This window comes from Coptis chinensis, chromosome 3 (genome assembly GCF_015680905.1).
Source record: "Coptis chinensis isolate HL-2020 chromosome 3, ASM1568090v1, whole genome shotgun sequence".
Classification (NCBI taxonomy): Eukaryota; Viridiplantae; Streptophyta; class Magnoliopsida; order Ranunculales; family Ranunculaceae; genus Coptis; species Coptis chinensis.
This window is the reverse complement of record NC_141458.1, coordinates 62,397,727-62,417,135: the sequence shown is the minus strand read 5'-3', so window position 1 is coordinate 62,417,135 and position 19,409 is coordinate 62,397,727. Positions and strand designations below refer to the sequence as shown.

Genomic DNA, 19,409 nt, shown 5'->3' with positions numbered 1-19,409 from the left:
CTGTGGTACTCGACTGAGGAATTCTATCACTACGATTTGGTAGAACAATTTTATAAGAAGCGAGAATTGGAGGGGGATAGGATTTTCATTAAGGTAGCAGGATCGAGGAGGGAAGTAACGAGACAGTTGTTGGCTGAGCAGTTAGGAATTACGCCTGAAAGCAACCTAGAAACGACCATTCAGGAATCCCAGTATACTGGAGTTCCTGCTTTGATGAAAGATACTGTCGTGGAGGGTGAATACAATCCGAGATCTCATTACGTCCGCCAGCCAAGTCTGAGAACCAACCAACTGACTGTGGCTCAGTGGATTGGTAGGAACGTCCTCGGAAAAGACAAAGTTCGGCCGATATCGGTGCCGCAATGTCCGTGACGTTCTCCGGATTTTGCAAAGCGAATAAGTATAATTTCTGCATCCTCGATTTAATTTTTAATGTGATTAGAGGAGTGGGAAAGAGCATGGGCCTCTTCCAAAGATTGATCACTAAGATCATGCTCTCATTTAGAGCTGTCGCAAAATCTGCTCCTATTAAGATCAAATTGCATTCTAATGCAAGTATTTATACGGATTGCATCCAAGAGACTTGGCCGTTGTCTGAAGGAAATATAGTTGAGTTGGTGGATGAAATGGAAGATATGACATGTCTGGATGAAAATGCATTAGATAGTTGTAATTCTAATTTAGAACGCATGCAAGTGTTGCAAACTGGCTTGCGTTGCGTTTATGGTATTTGTGAAGATATCCGAGATAGACAGATTGTAGTTCGAAATAAACAAACGAACCTTCAGACGAGAGTTGAAATGCTCGAAAGGGGGCAGGAAGATATCTTGTCTAACATGGAGTGATAAAACCATAAAAATAATAGTTTACCTACGAAATGAACGATGAACTCTCAAAACGTAAGTAAACTAAAACTTTCTTATGAGCCTATGTTTATCAAAGTTTCTACTCTCAGGTCTATCGAAATAAAGTGGAGTAACAAATTCGTTCCACTCCTAGTTCTCTAGCATGTGATGTTTTCTAGTTAACTAATCGGTCTTAAGTCTAATAAGAGGTTTACGAGGGGGAATTATACTACGATGCAACTACCCACAAGATACAAACTATAATTGATTCAACTACAGAAATACTACGTTGATTATATAATAAGGAATTAGGGGGGATTGATTCCACCTTAACTCAACTTAACTCACTAACGGCATTTAATCGTTAAGTAATCCAATTAAACTGCTACACAGAACAATTGGTTCTTCCTAATCCCTAATTACACATGACATTTATACCAATTCATAACTAGCATGTGAACGATTAAACCCATTCTCATGGCGAATTAATCGTTTCTAGAGTGGAATAGAAATTACGACGACTCTACGATAATTGGAATCAAGCTTTCATCAAGGCTTCTCAACCCCCTCTAATGGAGGTTTAGCCGAGAATCATTCCGCAATCATTTCCATATGAATCTAAACTAAACATAATATCAAGATTCGAAATTTACTAATTTAAATTAAACAATAATTAAATTCTAATTAACAACTAAGAAATGGTAACCAACAATAATTAAAACTAGATCTAATAGATTGAAATAACAAAAATCGAAATGACAAGAATAATAACTATTTTATTTATCTAATGAATGATATTCAATGATTCAAGAAATTAATCTAAAACAAAAAATGAAATTCTAAAACTAAGTTCTAAAACTCATTAATGGAGGCTAACTAATCTAATTCTAATCTAGGTCTAACTATCTACCATTAACAAAGAGCTAAGCTTTTGTTTTTATACTTTCAGATCCAAAAATCGTGCATGGGCTTGGAGCCATGTTTTGGGCCAGAGAATCAGGCCCAAAACCCAATTCTTTCAGTCCAAAAAGGTCTCTTCAGCTGCAGTTGGCTTCAACAGACTTTTCGTCCACTTCTGCTCCTCTGATTGGGTCAAGGCTTAGACCATTGGAAAGCTCTTTCCGAGCCGGTCGTTTTGACATAAGGTAGGTCCAATTCCGAGGTCTGAGTCCAAAGATACGGCCTTCGAAAGTTCTGCTGACTTTGTGTGCTGTTTCTGCCCACGTCGACTTTTCAGCTTTTGACCAGGCTTTAGAAAGGCTTTGTCTTCTTGAATCTTGGCCTTTAATCACAGAACTCCTTAGCAACCGACCTTTGCTCCTTTATCTCGCTAAAGTGGCACATTTCTGCACAAAATGGACTTTGAAGCCTGAAATACATAAAAACACGTAATCAGTATTAACTCTTAATTATTACTCACATAATTGGTCTAAAAGTATAATGGTTAAGGGGTTAAAACTACAGTTTTGGGCTCTTATCAAACCACCCCCAAACAGCATTTTGCTTGTCCTCAAGCAAAGATGAGAAATTAGAATAAGTGACCAAAAATGGAGTTCTATCTACTCTGCGTTTTATTTGAAAGATTGCATTGACCATATGCAACAAGGCCTTAAACCACTAGGAATTCCCTAGTGGACGAGTTATAGCGTCGTGAGAGTTTTCCAGTGAAGGTACTCACAAACTTCATCTATACTACAACGACTAAGAAAGAAAACTATTGTTTCCTTATTCATGCTCCAAATTATCTATACATCTCACTAGCTATGAACAAGAATAACCAAGTCAAAAACCTAAGCTAATATATGCATAATAATCAATCATCTACAATAAATACATATACAATGAGTAATACTATGAAATGCAATAGCAGGTCCGTTTCTGAAACTCGGAATAGCGTCCTTAAGTAGGTTCTCACCATAATAGTCAAGATACAACACTCTAATTTTTCCACTCAAGTTTCGTTACTCTAGTGCGCAGTGGGCACACTTTACCTTATAATCTCAATGACACACAAGGAAGCCGGAGTCGATCAAACACATCTGCCACTTACTATCCCACTAACCTATTCCTAATTGAGCTAGAGGTCTTTATTAGGTGTTGCGGGGATTAGGAAATGGTTTAAGAAGGAAGGAAATGGATATTCAAAAAGGACAAATCTGAGATAATAGAGTCTTCATATTATGTAACTAAAGAAAACCTTGTTATTTACTTTTGTTTCTACACTTTATTTCCATCCTTAGTCATTTTTTTTTTTCTTTGGCTTTTGACTCCTTTTATTATATTTTTTGGAGTTTTTATTTTATTTGTATTTTTATTTTTATTTTCTTTGGATGGAAACTTCTTTTCTTTATTTTCGGAAGCAACTAACTAATTTTTGTTTACACAGGTTTTTTCTCTTCTTCTTTTCTTCCTCATTCTATTCTCGGACTTATTCTAAATTGGGTAGTTTTTTTTTTTTTTTGTAATAGGGTAAAAGGATTTGTGGTTTATGAAAGACTAAAGAAAGGCTCAGAGGGGCTTAATTAACGGAAAATAATTCATAGGTTTGAATTTCTGGCTATATCGATCCAAAGAGGGCCTAAATTCTCGCTTAGGATATGGTTTAGTGATCAAGCAAGTGGACGTGTGATTTCTCTATCCGGATTTTACTTCTCCCTTATGTCATTTCTCAAATGTTTCACTCTTATAAGGCTTTAGGCTATATTCTCACGGGATTTGTAGAATAAGTACTCTAGCCTAGATTTCAGAAACTTACTACTAACAATCATAGATACTCATGTAATATATTTATAGATAGATGCAAAGATTATTACCTTCATATTAACCTAAGTTTCTAAAAATTATTCTAATGCAAAAGCTACGTGAGACTTCTAGATTGTTAAGAGCATAGAGAAAGAAAACAATACCAATATTCCTAAGTGTATAGCATAACTTATTTATTTATATTTTTGAATTTTTGAAATTTTTAACTAGAGAACAAGTGCATATTATACATATCTATATCCTAACAGATGCCTTAATTACACGTGTTTCTATGCCCACCCCCAAACAAGAAGCATGCTTTGTCCTCAAAGCATTTAAATAAAGAGGGTAGAAAAATACCATGGAAATGCGTGAAATTCTGGAACATCTGCAAAACAAGGTTAAAACATACTAATATAAAAACTGACGCAACTCTATAAGAGTTCCACCCATTATGGGGTTAACATAATTAAATTGCTTGGGACATAAGCAGACACTAAATGGAATTAAAACTTACCTTATCTCCCGGACATGCATATTATCTACCAAATAGCACCATGGGTCTTGTATTTCAGCGGGCATGACAAGTCCAAGAACAAATGCTAGCAAGAATCATAAGCGGTTCCCAGCCTACGTGTGTGATCAAGAATGGAAAAACTAACACCCCACCCCCAAACAAATTTTTGAAAACAGGTTTGTAAAAATTTGTTTTAGAACGTGGGTCTTTTAAAGTCAGATTCCTGAGACTTGCTAGATTACTATTTTTATAGCTTTAAACTTTTTTACTTTTTATGAATTAGGTTTAATATAAAGGAAAACAATAAGCAATAAAGACGTAATTCATACCATAGAGAAACATGACTCAAAAACCAAGAAAACATGCAAGAGTGGAAAACGGAATTATGTGAACCGTGGACTTAGGATCCGTACTTACAACCACACACTCCATAGGGAAGGCCCCGGTTACCTGAATGGTGCATTCACCAATATATGGAAATGAAAGGAAATGCACCAAACACAAAAATTGAGTCGTTTATAGTCGATACTCGAGACTTTATCTAAATATATGTATGAATATGCAGTTTATCATATATCAACAACCGAAATAGTTGTGGATCGTTCCATAAATAAATATCACAGAAAACATATCCAAACACAATCAAGCACCAAGATTTCCACGACCTAGTGGAATGAAAGCGAAGTCGGATAGACCTATAACATAACCGAGCATGCACCTTATGTTTCATCTTTGAACGAGAGGGTGTCCTAGTGAATAAGTGTGGAAGAGTGAATGATTGTTGAAGATATGGTGGATTGGGATAAGTTTTAGAGGGAAAGCATGGAAAAAATGAGGATGTGGGTTTAGCACAAAACTCATTCATGGTGTAGTTAGGGACTGTCTCAAGTCTGAAAATGAGGGTGTCAAGTGGTTTATCCTTGGGAAGTATTTGTTTACTAGGTGGATTTCAAAAATCATGAAGCACAGGAGAAACTAAAGGATCGAGTGCAAACTCGAGGTTCCTTTGAAAAGGTGGAGGGTGGGGAATATTGGTGATGGAAGGTGAATGATTCTCAGCTAGAGCTCTCAAGTCCATATCATCAGAAATCTTGATATATGCAAGACATTCCTCAATAGGTGGGTCAAAAGGATCACTGGGATAGAGATTGAAAAATTCATCTTCCGTCATAGCATCAAGGGATGAATGGTTGTTGGCAAGGGGGGACTCGCGAAGTGGTAAAGAAGCGGTGCAAAAGAGTTGCAGGAATTCTTCTTCGATTTCGTCTACTACCAGGGAGTCATTGTTAAAGTCGGAATTTCCGAAGGAAAGGAATTTGTTAATCTGTTTCTCCGGAAACATGTTTTTGAAGTAATCTTGAGCTAAGCTCGATCATGCTAACCTCTCCATTTGTAGATGAATCGGGATATCGTGGTCCTCGTTTTGAAAACATTTACCTCAATGTAAAGATGGCCAAAAGACAAGGACATCGAACCATCAGCGGCAGCTTTATGAGTCGTTGGCGGTAGCCAAGAAGGGGCCCTAAAATGATAGGTAGAGTCGTTAGTGACTTTCGCGGTCGAGGATAACGAAGTCGGCTGGGCAGTAAAAATTTTGGACTTTAACTAGCACGTTTTCAACCACACCCTTAGGATACTTAATAGACCGATCAGCTAATTGCAATGTCATTTTAGTAGGTTGCATCTCCTCTAGACCTATTTGTTTATACAAATAAAATGGGAGTAAGTTAACACTAGCCCCCAGGTCTAGTAGCGCGGTCGTTGTGTGATAATCTCCTAAGGTGCATTGTACAGTAGGACGACCAGGGTCCTTGTACTTAACAATTCCATTATTTTCGGATAAAGTTGGGAACTGTTCAGTTAGAAAGGCGTCTTTAGGTATGTTGGTCTTACGCCTAGTAGTGCACAACTCCTTAAGAAACTTAGCGTGGTTAGGTAGCTTTTTATAGCTTCGAGAAAAGGAAGGTTTATCATTAGATTTTTGAAAACGCGTTCTAATCTCCTCAAAGTTAGTATCCCTGGTTAGCATGGCTAATTTATGAGGGAACGGTGGTTTCGCTCTATATTTAGCGTGATGGCTCGACTTGATGTGTAACCTTGGCTTTCGTTTCTTAGGTTGTGGTTTAACCGGGTACCTCTATAGTGGTAGGTTCTTCAGGTTTCTATTTCGTATCTAGTTCGATATCCGGTGTAGGAGTATCTTGATGGGGTAACTATAGGCATAGTTACTTTGTTATCAATCACTCTTCCAGAACGGAGAGTGGTGATGGCATTTAGCTCACCTACGGTTGTAGTTTCCGTACTAGTATTACCGTTTACCTCAAAGGCTGTGTTTACTGTTCTAGGGTTGGGTATCGCTTGGCCTAGAAACACTCCTTTTGGTTGGGCTTTCTCTTGGGCTAACTGTTGGTTTAAATTATTAATGGATTGTAGAATGTGTTGGTTAGATTGAGCCATGGTTTGGAAAAGTTGTTGGCTCACTTGTATGAAGGTGTCAAGACGATCCGGTTGTGTGGGTGTAGTAGTCACGGGTGGTGTGACTGGAACTATCTCGCATTGATTATTTATGGGCGGATTGTGATAGTTATTATTTACCGGAATGATACCTCTATTAGCATTATAATTATTATAACTACATTGACCTTGTGCTTAACTTTGTCGAGGTTGCGCTTGGTTGTTATAATTATTATAATTACCCTGATCCTGTCCTTGTTGTGGTGAAGCTTGGTTATAACCGTATACCGCCTAACATATTGATTATTGTACCCTGTAGGTGTGACTTGTTGGTTATTTCTCCAACCGAAGTTGGGATTTTGTCTCCAAGGGGCGTTAGGTTCACTATTAATGGAACAAGAATGTTTATAGGCTATAGGACAGTGGGAGTCGGGATGCTCAGGACTCCAACAGAAACTATATGGATTTGAATTTACATTCATGACGGGATAGGCTTTTGTTGTACAGAAATGGCCTCTACCTTTTGTGAGGGATTCAATTAGAGTTTTAAGCTCGAGGATCTGATTTAACCTCAAACATACTTGGCCTTTTAATCATTGAAGAAGAACTAGCGGAGCAGGAGTAATCGCCACTACCCCCAATTATTATTACGCTTTAGTCCGATCTTCCAAAAATTTATATGCCTCGAGGGTCCTTTACTTAGGAAACTACCCCATTCATTATGTCTAGGACTTCTTTATGGTGGTGTAGAAGTCCTTTGAAAAAAAGGCACGAACTAACGTGTCTTTTGCTAGGTGATGGTGTGGACACTCTATAAGGAGATCGGTGAAACGATTCCAAGCCTCGAAAATGATTCATGAGGATTACGTCGAAAGAAGTGAAGTGAATCTTGGAAAGCATTTCATCCGTCTTTAGGGGTGGGTAAAATGTTCCATAAACAATTTGAACAAGTTTGGCCCACGAGTCCACGAATTAGCGCTTGGGCGTTAACCAAGACGCCTTTATCAGCTAAGGTGAAAGGGAATACCCTCAATTTAATTTGTTCCGCACCAACCGTAGGATGGTGGAATGTTGTAAGGACTTGTTCAATCCTACGCATGTGCTTATAAGGTTTTTCATGGTCTAAACCATGAAAAACGGGTAACAAATAAAATATATTTGGGGGATGCGGAAATCCCCATCGGGTCCGCTAGAACGATGCAAGATTTAGGGCTATCGCCAAGGCTTTATAAAAGTCAGAGAGAGGAGTCTCTCTTTCTTCATCCATAATATCAGGTGGTGTATGTGAAATAGTAGCTAGAGGTGTAGTGGGTGGGAAACTAGATAGACTTGTTTGTTGACGTTTGCCGTGTAATTATGTTAGTTGTTTTTCTTGACCTGCGGACCTTAATCTTATACAAGACTAAGTCGAACTTAACTAAACATGCAACACTCCAAACAATTCGATATACTAGTAGAAACCTCTAACTGGAGATGCGAGGTGTGGAAGAAAGGGATACCTGACAAGGCCCTTGCTTCGCTTTATGAATAGCGTCTTGTTTACGCGTGTTCAGTGTATATAACAACTTAAAACACTGAAAAACTTGAAAAATCGAAATTTGAAACAAACCTATGGAAATCCGGCAAATTTCAGCTTAGGGCGTAGATGCTTCGCTTTGAAGCGATGATCGTCTCCGTGTTCCAGTAACTTAGCGCGGGTCGCGCTCTATGTTCCAGTAACTTAGTGCGGGTCACGCTCGGTATGAGGGCAGGTCGCGCTCTATGTTCCAGTAACTTAGCGCTGGTCGCGCTCGGTATGGGGGCGGGTTGCGCTCTATGTTCCAGGCGTTTGGGCGCAGGTGCGCTCGCTTTGGGCTCGATCGCGCTCCGTGTAATTTTTTGCAGAACTTTTCAATGCTGAAATGAACAACCACAGTATGAATCAAACAAGGGTGGGTGGGTGAAATGGGACTTAAAAATGACTAATTATACTATGAAAACAATGCTAAAGTGAAATTAAGATGGCAGCGGCGCCATTTGATAAAAGATAAAATTGAATAGTCTACCTACGAAATGAACGATGAACTCAAAACGTAAGTAAATTAAAACTTTCTTATGAGCCTATATTTATCAAAGTTTCTACTCTCAATTCTATCGAAATAGAGTGGAGTAACAAATTCGTTCCACTCCTAGTTCTCTAGCATGTGATGTTTTCTAGTTAACTAATCGGTCTTAAGTCTAATGAGAGGTTTACGAGGGGGAATTATACTACGATGCAACTACCTACAAGATACAAACTATAATTGATTCAACTACGGAAATACTACGTTGATTATATAATAAAGAATTAGGGGGGATTGATTCCACCTTAACTCAACTTAACTCACTAACGCCATTTAATCGTCAGAATCCGAATTGAATCGCTACGAGAACAATTGGTTCTTCCTAATCCCTAATTACACATGACATTTCTACCAATTCATAACTAGCATGTGAACGATTAAACCCATTCTCATGGGAATTAATCGTTTCTAGAGTGGAATAGAAATTACGACGACTCTACGATAATCGGAATCAAGCTTTCATCAAGGCTTCTCAACCCCCTCTAATGGAGGCTTAGCCGAGAATCATTCCACAATCATTTCCATATGAATCTAAACTAAACATAATATCAAGATTCGAAATTTACTAATTTAAATTAAACAATAATTAAATTCTAATTAACAACTAAGAAATGGTAACCAACAATAATTAAAACTAGATCTAATAGATTGAAATAACAAAAATCGAAATGACAAGAATAATAACTATTTTATTTATCTAATGAATGATATTCAATGATTCAAGAAATTAATCTAAAACAAGAAATGAAATTCTAAAACTAAGTTCTAAAACTCATTAATGGAGGCTAACTAATCTAATTCTAATCTAGGTCTAACTATCTACCATTAATAAAGAGCTAAGCTTTTGTTTTTATACTTTCAGATCCAAAAATCGTGCATGGGCTTGGAGCCATGTTTTGGGCCAGAGAATCAGGCCCAAAACCCAATTCTTTCAGTCCAAAAAGGCCTATTCAGCTGCAGTTAGCTTCAACAGACTTTTCGTCCACTTTTGCTCTTCTGATTAGGTCAAGGCTTAAACCATTGGAAAGCTCTTTCCGAGCCGGTCGTTTTGACATAAGGTAGGCCCAATTCCGAGGTCTGAGTCCAAAGATCTGACGCCGGAAGTTCTCTTTGACTTTGTGTCTTTGTTTTACGCCAGCGTCGACTTTTCAGCTTTTGACCAGGCTTTAGAAAGGCTTTGTCTTCTTGAATCTTGGCATTTAATCACAGAACTCCTTAGCAACCGACCTTTGCTCCTTTATCTCGCTAAAGTGGCACATTTATGCACATAATGGACTTTGAAGCCTGAAATGCATAAAAACACGTAATCAGTATTAACTCTTAATTATTACTCACATAATTGGTCTAAAAGTATGATGGTTAAGGGGTTAAAACTACAGTTTTGGGCTCTTATCATGGAGACTATGCACCAGCGCCAAGAGGACCACTATATAGTACGAAAGTTTGAGATGGAAGCACAGCGTTTGCTTCAAATAGAGATGCTACGTCGCATACCAACCTTGGAGGATTCTGGCTCAGACAAGTCTGAGAGGCATGAGCGTCGTCGCCGAAGGACAGATGGCTCAAGCCATTCTTCATCCCAGGACCAACCTCCATCTCAGGGTCCATCTTCATCACATGGCTAGGTGTTCACCATCAGTTTGTGTTCGCTGTTATTTCATTGTTTATATTATTTTATTAGTTGGATTTTAATTCAGTTGTTAAATTTAAATATTAATGTGTTTGTTTTATGTTGTTTGGATTTAAATTTTAGTTTTAATATAATTGGTTATTTTTGAATTCTGCGTGTTTTTATCATTAATCCCACCTTCCTGAATTGTTTGGGGGTGGTAATATTTATACCGAACATAATTCGTTATATAATCATCTTTTGTAAGTTGTCTTGGAGTAAAGGTTGAGAATTTGGCCGATATTGGCATATCTATGATTATGTGTGGTGGTAGCATGAAATCTAGGAGAGTTTAGAAGTTACTATTCTAAATCCAGTATAAAAGATACCAGGGTTGTTATAAAATAAAAAATATGGTTTGTTTCCGTTTTCGGGTTTGGAAATTTTCTATTTCCAGAAATTGCCTTAAACAATTTGGCAACTTGCTGATTCGTTTTGGAAGCTCAGAACCTATTTAAACTTCCTTCATTTTACACTCACAACCCACTCTACACCCCACCATCATCTCTCACCTTTCACTCCAAGCTTTTCCTTCTTTTTCCTTGTAAACTTCTGTTTCAGCACTTACGAGCACACTTGTGCCTCAGTAGAGCGCACCTGCGCCCTAGACCCTGTCAGAAATTTTACTCAGAGCGCACCCGCGCCCAAGTTGAGCGTGACTCGCGCCTAAACACTGTAAATCCAAAAACACCCAAGCGTACCTGCGCCCTAGTGGAGCACACCCGCGCCCTGCCCTCCGTGACCACGAAAATTTCCAATTTTCTGAGGGTTATTCCAGGATTTTTGGAGCTGTTCAAAAGAGTAGTTGAGATGACATCTCCTATAGTCGTACCTGAACAGTCTTTTGAAGACGTGTTGGGAACCGATACCTATGGAGCATCGTTCGCGGCGGATCGCGGCGATTAGGGATGGCCATCTACTGGTAAGTGATGACGATTCATATTCAGCACAACTTACTGCTTATTTCTATGACCACGTTAGTTTCTATTGTAATCAGGATGGAGAACAAGAATTCTCCGTCATAGTCGATGACACGACATTAGAATTCAATAAATATGTGGTAGCTTTAGTTTCGGGATTACCAATACCTGATCCTGTTCACACATGGGGATATATGACCGATAATGCATACCTTTATGATTATACATATTTCCATGAGTATTATGGGGAGGGGTGACCAGGGGCGATATAGCATTGCCCTCGGTAGCCTGTCCCTAAACGTAGGCACCACCATGTTATTCATCCTGATGAATATTTTGGGGGAATGGCAGTTCACTTCGCAAACAAGATGCTGCTGGTGACATTTTCCTCGCTTTAGCTGAGGGACGTCGCCGATATGACATTCGAAGTTTTAGTCGTTAGTCTTAAGAGAGCCCAAAGCATGAGGCGTAAGTATCTTCTTATGCCTGTTTTGGTAAGCCGCATCATGCGTAGTTGTTTACCAGATACGTGCCCAATTCACGATTGGAAAAGGGTTGAAGTCATAAGACCCACCAATTGGGTAGTTCGCTCATTGCGAATTATGACTTGGTAGGGATGGCAGTGCGACCTCATTTGGGACGCCCTTACGCACATCCCATCAGACATAATAACACTTAACAGGTTAGCATTAGTAGATGATAAATGGCGGCAAGCTTGGCAAGTTATAATGGCCTGGCGGAGGAGGATGCTTAAGCGGGAGATAAGGTAAGTTTTTAGTTTTGTTATTGTCTGCTTATGTCCCAAACAATTTAATTCTGTTAACCCCATAATGGGTGGAACTATTACAGAGTTGCGTCAATTTTTTTTTTTTTTTCCTATATTAGTATGTTCTTACCTTGTTTTGCAGATGTTCCAGAATTTTACGCGTTTCCATGGTATTTTTCTACCCTCTTTATTTAAATGCTTTGAGGACAGAGCATGCTTCTTGTTTGGGGGGGGGGGGGGCATAGAAACACGTGTAATTAAGGCATCTGTTAGGATATAAATATGTATAATATGCATTTGTTTTCAAGTTAAAAAATTTCAAAAAATAAATAAATAAATAAGTTTATGTTATACACTTAGGAATATTGGTATTGTTTTCTTTCTCTATGCTCTTAACAATCTAGAAGTCTCACATAGCTTTTGCATCAGAATAATTGTTAGAAACTTAGGTTAATATGTAGGTAATAAACTTTGCATCTATCTATAAATATATTACATGAGTATCTATGATTGTTAGCAGTAAGTTTATGAAATCTAGGCTAGAGTACTTATTCTACAAATCCTGTGAGAATATAGCCTAAAGCCTTATATGAGCGAAACATTGGAGAAATGACACAAGGGAGAAGTAAAATCCGGATAGAGAAATCACACGTCCACTTGCTTGATCACTATGCCATATCCTAAGCGATAATTTAGGCCCTTTTTGGATCGATATAGCCAGAAATTCAAACCTATGAATTATTTTCAACTAGTCGCCCCTCTGAGCCTTTCTTTAGCCTTCCATAAACCACAATTCCTTTACCCTATCACAAAAACAAAACAAAATAAAAAAAAAAAAATCAACTTACCCAATTTAGAATAAGTTTGAGAATAGAATGAGTGAAGAAAGAAGAAGAGAAAAATCTGTGTAAACAAAAATTAGTTAGTTGCTTCAGAAAAAGAAAAGAAGTTTCCATCCAAGGAAAAGAAAAAAAAAATAGAAATAAATAAAAACTCCAAAAATAGAATAAAAGGGAGTCAAAAGAGAAAGAAAAGAAAAAAAAAAAATATGGCTAAGGATGGAAACAAAAGTATAGAAGCAAAAGAAAATAACAAGGTTTTTCTAAGTTACATAATATGAAGACTCTATTATCTCGGACTTGTCCTTTTGAATATCCATTTCCTTCCTTCTTAAACCATCTCTAAATCCTTGAACACCTAATAAAGACCTCTAGCTTAATTAGGAATAGGTTAGTGTGATAGTAAGTGGCAGATGTGTTTGATCGACTTCGGCTTCCTTGTTTGTCATTGAGATTGTAAGGTAAAGTGTGCCCAATGCACACTGGAGTAGCGAAACTTGAGCGGAAAAATCAGAGTGGTTTTTGTCTTGACATTTATGTGAGGACCTACTTAAGGGCTTATTCGAAGTTTTGAGAAACGAACCTGCTAGGCATTTCATAGTATTACTCATAGTATATATATTTGTATCATAGATGATTGATTATTATGCATATATTAGCTTAGGTTTTCGACTTGGTTATTCTTATTCATTTGCTAGTGAGAAAAATAGATAGTTGAGACATGAATGAGGAAACAATAGTTTTATTTCTTAGTCGTTGTAGTATAGATGAAGTTTGTGAGTACCTTCATGGAAAACTCTCCACGAGGCTATAACTTCGTCCACTAGGGAATTCCTAGTGGTTTAAAGGCCTTGTTGCATATGGTCAATGCAATCGCGACTCAAGTAAACGCGAGTAGTTAGAACTCCATTTTTGGTCACTTATTATAATTTCTCATATTTGCTTGAGGACAAGCAAAATGCTGTTTGGGGGTGGTTTGATAAGAGCCCAAAACTGTAGTTTTAACCTTGTAACAGTCATACTTTTAGACAAATTATGTGAGTAATAATTAAGAGTTAATACCGACACGTGTTTTTTATCGTTTCAGGGCTTCAAAGTCAATTATGTGCAGAAATGTGCCACTTTGATGAGATAAAGGAGCAATGGTTGGTTGCTAAGGAGTTCTGTGATTAAAGGCCAAGATTCAAGAAGACAAAGCCTTTCTAAAGCCCGGCCAAAGCTGAAAAGTCAAAGTCAACGCGGGCAGAAACAACACACAAGTCAACAGAACTTCCGAAGGTCGTATCTTTGGACTTAGACCTCAGAATTGGGTCTACCTTATGGAAAAACGACCAGCTCGGAAAGAGCTTTCCAATGGTCCAAGCCTTGGCCCAATCAGAGGAGCGAAAGTGGACGAAAAGTCTGTCGAAGCCAACTGCAGCTGAAGAGGCCTTTTTAGACTGAAAGAATTGGGTTTTGGGCTTGATTCTCTGGCCCAAAACATGGCTCCAAGCCCATGCACGATTTTTGGATCTGAACATATAAAAACAAAAGCTTAGCTCTTTGTTAATGGTAGCTAGTTAGACCTAAAACTATAGATAATTCTAGATCTAGTTTTCATTAAATAAAATTAAGTTTAGTTCATTTCAATTCTTGTTTTAGATTAATCTTTAGAATCATTGTTCTTCATTAGTTTGATAAATAAAATAGCTCGTTTGTCAATTTCGATTTTGTCATTTCAATTTATAGATCTAATTTTAATTCTTGTTGAGTATCATTTCTGAGTTGTTAAATTATTGAAGTATTGTTAGTTAGATTAGCCAAGTTAGAATTTTGGTATGATGTTTAGTTATAATTCAATGAGAAATAATGGTTTGATGAATCAAGGCTAAACCTCCATTAGAGGGGTTGAAGAAGCCTTGATGACGCTTGATCTTTGTTAAACTTAGGAATCGTCGTGATAATTATTCCACTCTAGAAATGATTAATTCACCATGAGAATGGGTTTAATCGCTCACATGCTAGTTATGAATTGGTAGAAATGCCATGTATAATTAGGGATTATAATTACTATTTTGATATGCAAAGCATTCAATTTGGATCACGACGAGTCTTTGTTAGTAGGATTAAGTCGAGTTAAGGTGGATTCAATTTCCTTTAATTCTTTATCTAGATTCAAACCCTTAGCATTCTCTCATTTCGTTATTCGTAACTTGTTAATTGTTTTCCCCTCGTAGTATAGAATTCCCTTTGTAAATCTCTTACTAGACTTAAGACCGATTAATTAGACTAGAAATCATTCTATGCTAAAGAACTAGGAGTGGAACAAATTTGTTACTCCACTCTATTTCGATAGAATTGAGAGTAGAAAACTTGATAAATTAAGCACGTATTTAAGTTTTAGTTTATTTACATTTTGAGTTTTATCGTTCATTTCGTAGGTAAACTATCATTTTTATGTTTATCAGTAGGCTACCATGAAACTCAGGTAGATTAATTTTCAAACCAGATTCCCAGCGTCTGTGATCTCTGTGTTGTGGAACACGCGGGAAATTATCCATCTCCTCCAAATCGGCAAAGGGGTTATTATCCTCTACCTCCAGATCGTCCTCCACCAGCTGTGGTTCACGGTCTCGCGGTTGGTCGGGTTGCCGATTAAGGGCCTTGACCTGGCGGGTTAACGCTGCTACCTGCCTTGAAAGTTTGGCCATTCGATCATGAGCATACACATCGTCCAGATTAGCTTCTCTCTGAGGTCTACCACGTCCTCTTCCTGTTTGACGAGGCATATTGCAGATTGTAACTGAATCTGATACCAACTAATGTAATACTAAGTGCGTTAGGTCACAAACAATCAATGAATTGCTCTTTAACCAAGAAATGATGAAATAACTTTTATAAAACAATGAATAATCCTTTTCAACAACCTCCTAAGCCTTTAAATAGGCGTCCTAACCCTAAACTAAAGAAGCGGTGAATCCACCGAACCAATCCTACCAAAAATAAACAAAACAAGCAATAATTCGCATAAAGCCCGCGATAAAGCCCAGAGTGCGCCCCGCGCTTGCATCAAGGCAAAACTGAGCGCGTGTTGTGCTTGCTCTACTGTAACATTCACTAGCTTTGAGTGCGCCCCGCACTTGCATCAAGGCAAAACTGAGCGTGTGCCGTGCTCATACCATTCAAAGCAACTTCAAACTTTGACGACCTTATCATATTCATCAAGGTATTCTTCAGCAAGCATCTGTACTGCATCACATAAACAAAAACCGGCGAAAGTTGCTAGAACCGGACGGGCGTCCGCCTAGCCACGTCAGCATACGAGTACATGATTTTTTCCAGTATTGGTTGTTTTGAAGTGTGTACCTGTACTACGAGACCAGATTTTGTATTAGAGTAGGAGAAGTCAGTGGAACTTGTCTGTAATAGTTAGAGATAAAAAGAAAAACGAAAAAAATTAGGAAAAATTGGTTTTTGATTGATTCCTTATGATGAGCATGAGTTAAACTTGGTTTAAGTTATATACTTACCAAGAGATTATAGTTTTAATTGCCTTAAGAAGTTTAAGTGTGTGAGGGAAGTTGTGGATCATAGCTCACACACTATGGATCAGCTTGGTAATCAACACTCTAAGTCCATTTGATTGTTGTTAATCTAGGTTATTAATCTAAAACTAGTTAATCTATTAGATTAGTATAATATTAGTTTAGTTTTAAGTTTGGGCCCTTGAAGGAAAAGTTGTATAAATTGTTAAAAACCCAACTTGTGGGCTTTTTAAGTGGGCCTTTATTGTAACTTAAAATAGGGTAAAGCTTGAAAGGTTGGGCCTGACTCTCAGATCACGCGGTAACCGACATCGCCTTCTCCTTAAGTAGTGTGTAAGCACGGCTTGAGAGGTAAATTCTAAACCTCCTCGAAGCCCAAGTAAGAGGATACTTGTGTGTTCAAGAATTCTTACGTGATTGTTTGAAATTTACTTTCCACACAGCAATTTACATTCACGCATAAGGCTGAACCCGAGCCACATAACAACCATTGGGAAGTCATTACCCAATGTAGGTAAATTGGACGTTGCTTGATTCTTGAAGCCTTAGACCAAAAAAAAAAAAAAAAAAAGAAATTAAAATCAATCAACTAGAGCCCACAATACTAAATAAAAGGCTTGTTATGTCATTTTTTAACCGACACAACAAGCTTGATGTGTCGGGTTTTTCAGATTTACAAAGTGACACAAGTAGTGGTGACACAACAAGTTTTTGTAAAACCGACACAACAGATATAGCACTTGTGTCAGTTTGTAAGTATAAACTGACACAACATGTATACTACTTGTATCGGTTTTTAGTAGTACACCTCTACAAATTTGTCTTGGGAAAGCAGAAACTGACACAATAAATAGACTGTTGTGTTAGTTCTTATGCAAACCCACACAATATGATCCGCTCTTATGTCACTTTTAGTAGATCACCTATGTCTCTTGTGTCACATGAACAACAATAACAATTGACATGTATAAAAGCATTGCCATCCACATTTATATAACACCACAGTCTGGAAAACAAACTCATTTTCATTACTAAATATAATTCCATTATCATCCAACATCAGTTTACAACCAACCAACGACCGAAATACAACTTCAAATGTTTACATATAAAACCAACAAAATAAAATCTAATCAACCTAGCCTAACACCATGCGAGAAAATGACTTCACGTCTAGCTTATCCATGCATCCATCCAGCCATCATAGCCTCGTTCTATTAAGTTCAATCTACAAAAACGAAAAAAAGAAAACAAAAGAACTAGTTAGATTTAATATATCGTAAAGTGACAAAATATAGTATAGTACATCAAGAAGAACTAGTTAATTGGTAACAGTAAAACTACGAAACCAATAACGATTAGAAGACTCCTCAAGAATAGACATATCAATTCTTAGCAATTGAGTTTACGACAAACCAATAAGGATTAGAAGACTCCTCATGATAAAAATTCATCCATGAGAATATTATCAAGGTTGAACTAGACTATAAGAACTCTTACCTTCGTGCACCTACAAAGATAAGGATACAAAAAGATTCTATGTCGTGATGCACTAGTAGATAAATCCTTAGACGTAAAATACTAGAGTCGATGAACTTATAAAAAAATGTTCGTGAACTAAATGAATAAGGCCTATTACGTTGCTAATATCTATATTCAAGCTAAGGTAACAAAATTAAATTCAAGAACTAGAAACTTGTAAAAATGATGTAGACAATAAATACTTACCCACGATTTTTAAGGAAAACTTCTATGCCGAATACAATGCCTGGGAAGAATCAAAAAAATAAAAAACCCCTCAGAAAAAAAAACAATAAATGTAGAATTATTAAACCTAGAATCAACTCATGATAATGAATTAGCAAACTGAAACTACAATTAAAACACAGGAAATGCAAATAAGTCTCAAACACACGCAATTCTTGAACATTGAAATTGATAACTTAGGATGATAGAAGAACGAGGGTTCATACAGTAGACCAAATGACAACAACAAATAGAATATAGTATATTCCTCAAGCATTGATAACATTTAAAGGTGCACATTGCGAGACAAGAAGCAAAGCCAATGGACTTCGTTGAATGCTGTAACGCCTCCAGATCCAACACACATCTCAAAGACATGAAGACATATCTCGAGCCATTACGTTAGCATAATTTAGTTTTACAAAAATTTTGATAGTCTCCTTTGTATTTTCAACATTTCAAATACCTAAACCATGTCATAACCTAAAAATCAAAATAATACAATCTCTATAGATCAACCCTTCCAAGATATATATCCAACATTTCAAATACGTAAACCCTGTCATACCCATAAGTTCATTATCCTAATTAGTTAATAAGTTTTTCTAGCTTGAGTCAGCATAACTCGATAAGAACTCATGTTTTGATCACTATGGCATGCGTCACTACCTTACTGTAGGAACCGTTATTCAGAATGCAAATATTTCTACAAACCGCAAGAACCACGCGCAACGGAATTAATGGGTTCTCATGATTTGGATAGAGAACATACCTTTTAGATCCGGTTTTGATAACTCTGAGAATCCAAGCTTTATGAATCCGAATCAACAATCAACCTCTTGATCTTCTATTGTATTCCTTTAGAATAGATTGGACATTGTGTGGGCAACGATCTACCAATCCCCTTCTTTCTCTCAAGATTAGAAATGAATTCAGATCTACTTTTCTTGCTTCTTTTTCAGAACCAGTGAATAATCAATTTTGGCCAGAGAGAAAGAGTATTTTATTTATAGGCTACAACAGGGACCATGAGGAGAAATTAGGGTTGGGCCTCCTGACGGGTTTGGGCTTCCCATGTTCGCCCCGAACACACGTCCCAAGTCCGTCAACAAATGGCTTATTCCACTAAAGGCCATTGTTGCACTACCGCCCTAATCCCAAATTATGTGTCAGCGTTTATGAGCTCCATATTATATGCTCGTTGATCTCTCCGTGTTTAAGATATCGAATGTCCGTTGATTAAGTCAAGTTACTAACAACTACATTAATCAACTTCTTATGTCCT

At 37.4% G+C, this 19,409-nt stretch overlaps 1 protein-coding gene across 1 annotated transcript in view; it reads right to left on the bottom strand.

Moving 5' to 3' along the window:
• Positions 1 to 15,622, bottom strand: part of LOC147510328 (uncharacterized) — a 29,653-nt gene extending 14,031 nt beyond the window's left edge. The window contains exon 1 of the mRNA XM_086598091.1: positions 15,310 to 15,622. Within this exon, the coding sequence (XP_086454217.1) occupies positions 15,310 to 15,622 (313 nt within the window). The remainder of the gene's footprint in view (positions 1 to 15,309) is intronic.
• Between the last annotated feature and the right edge of the window lie 3,787 nt (positions 15,623 to 19,409).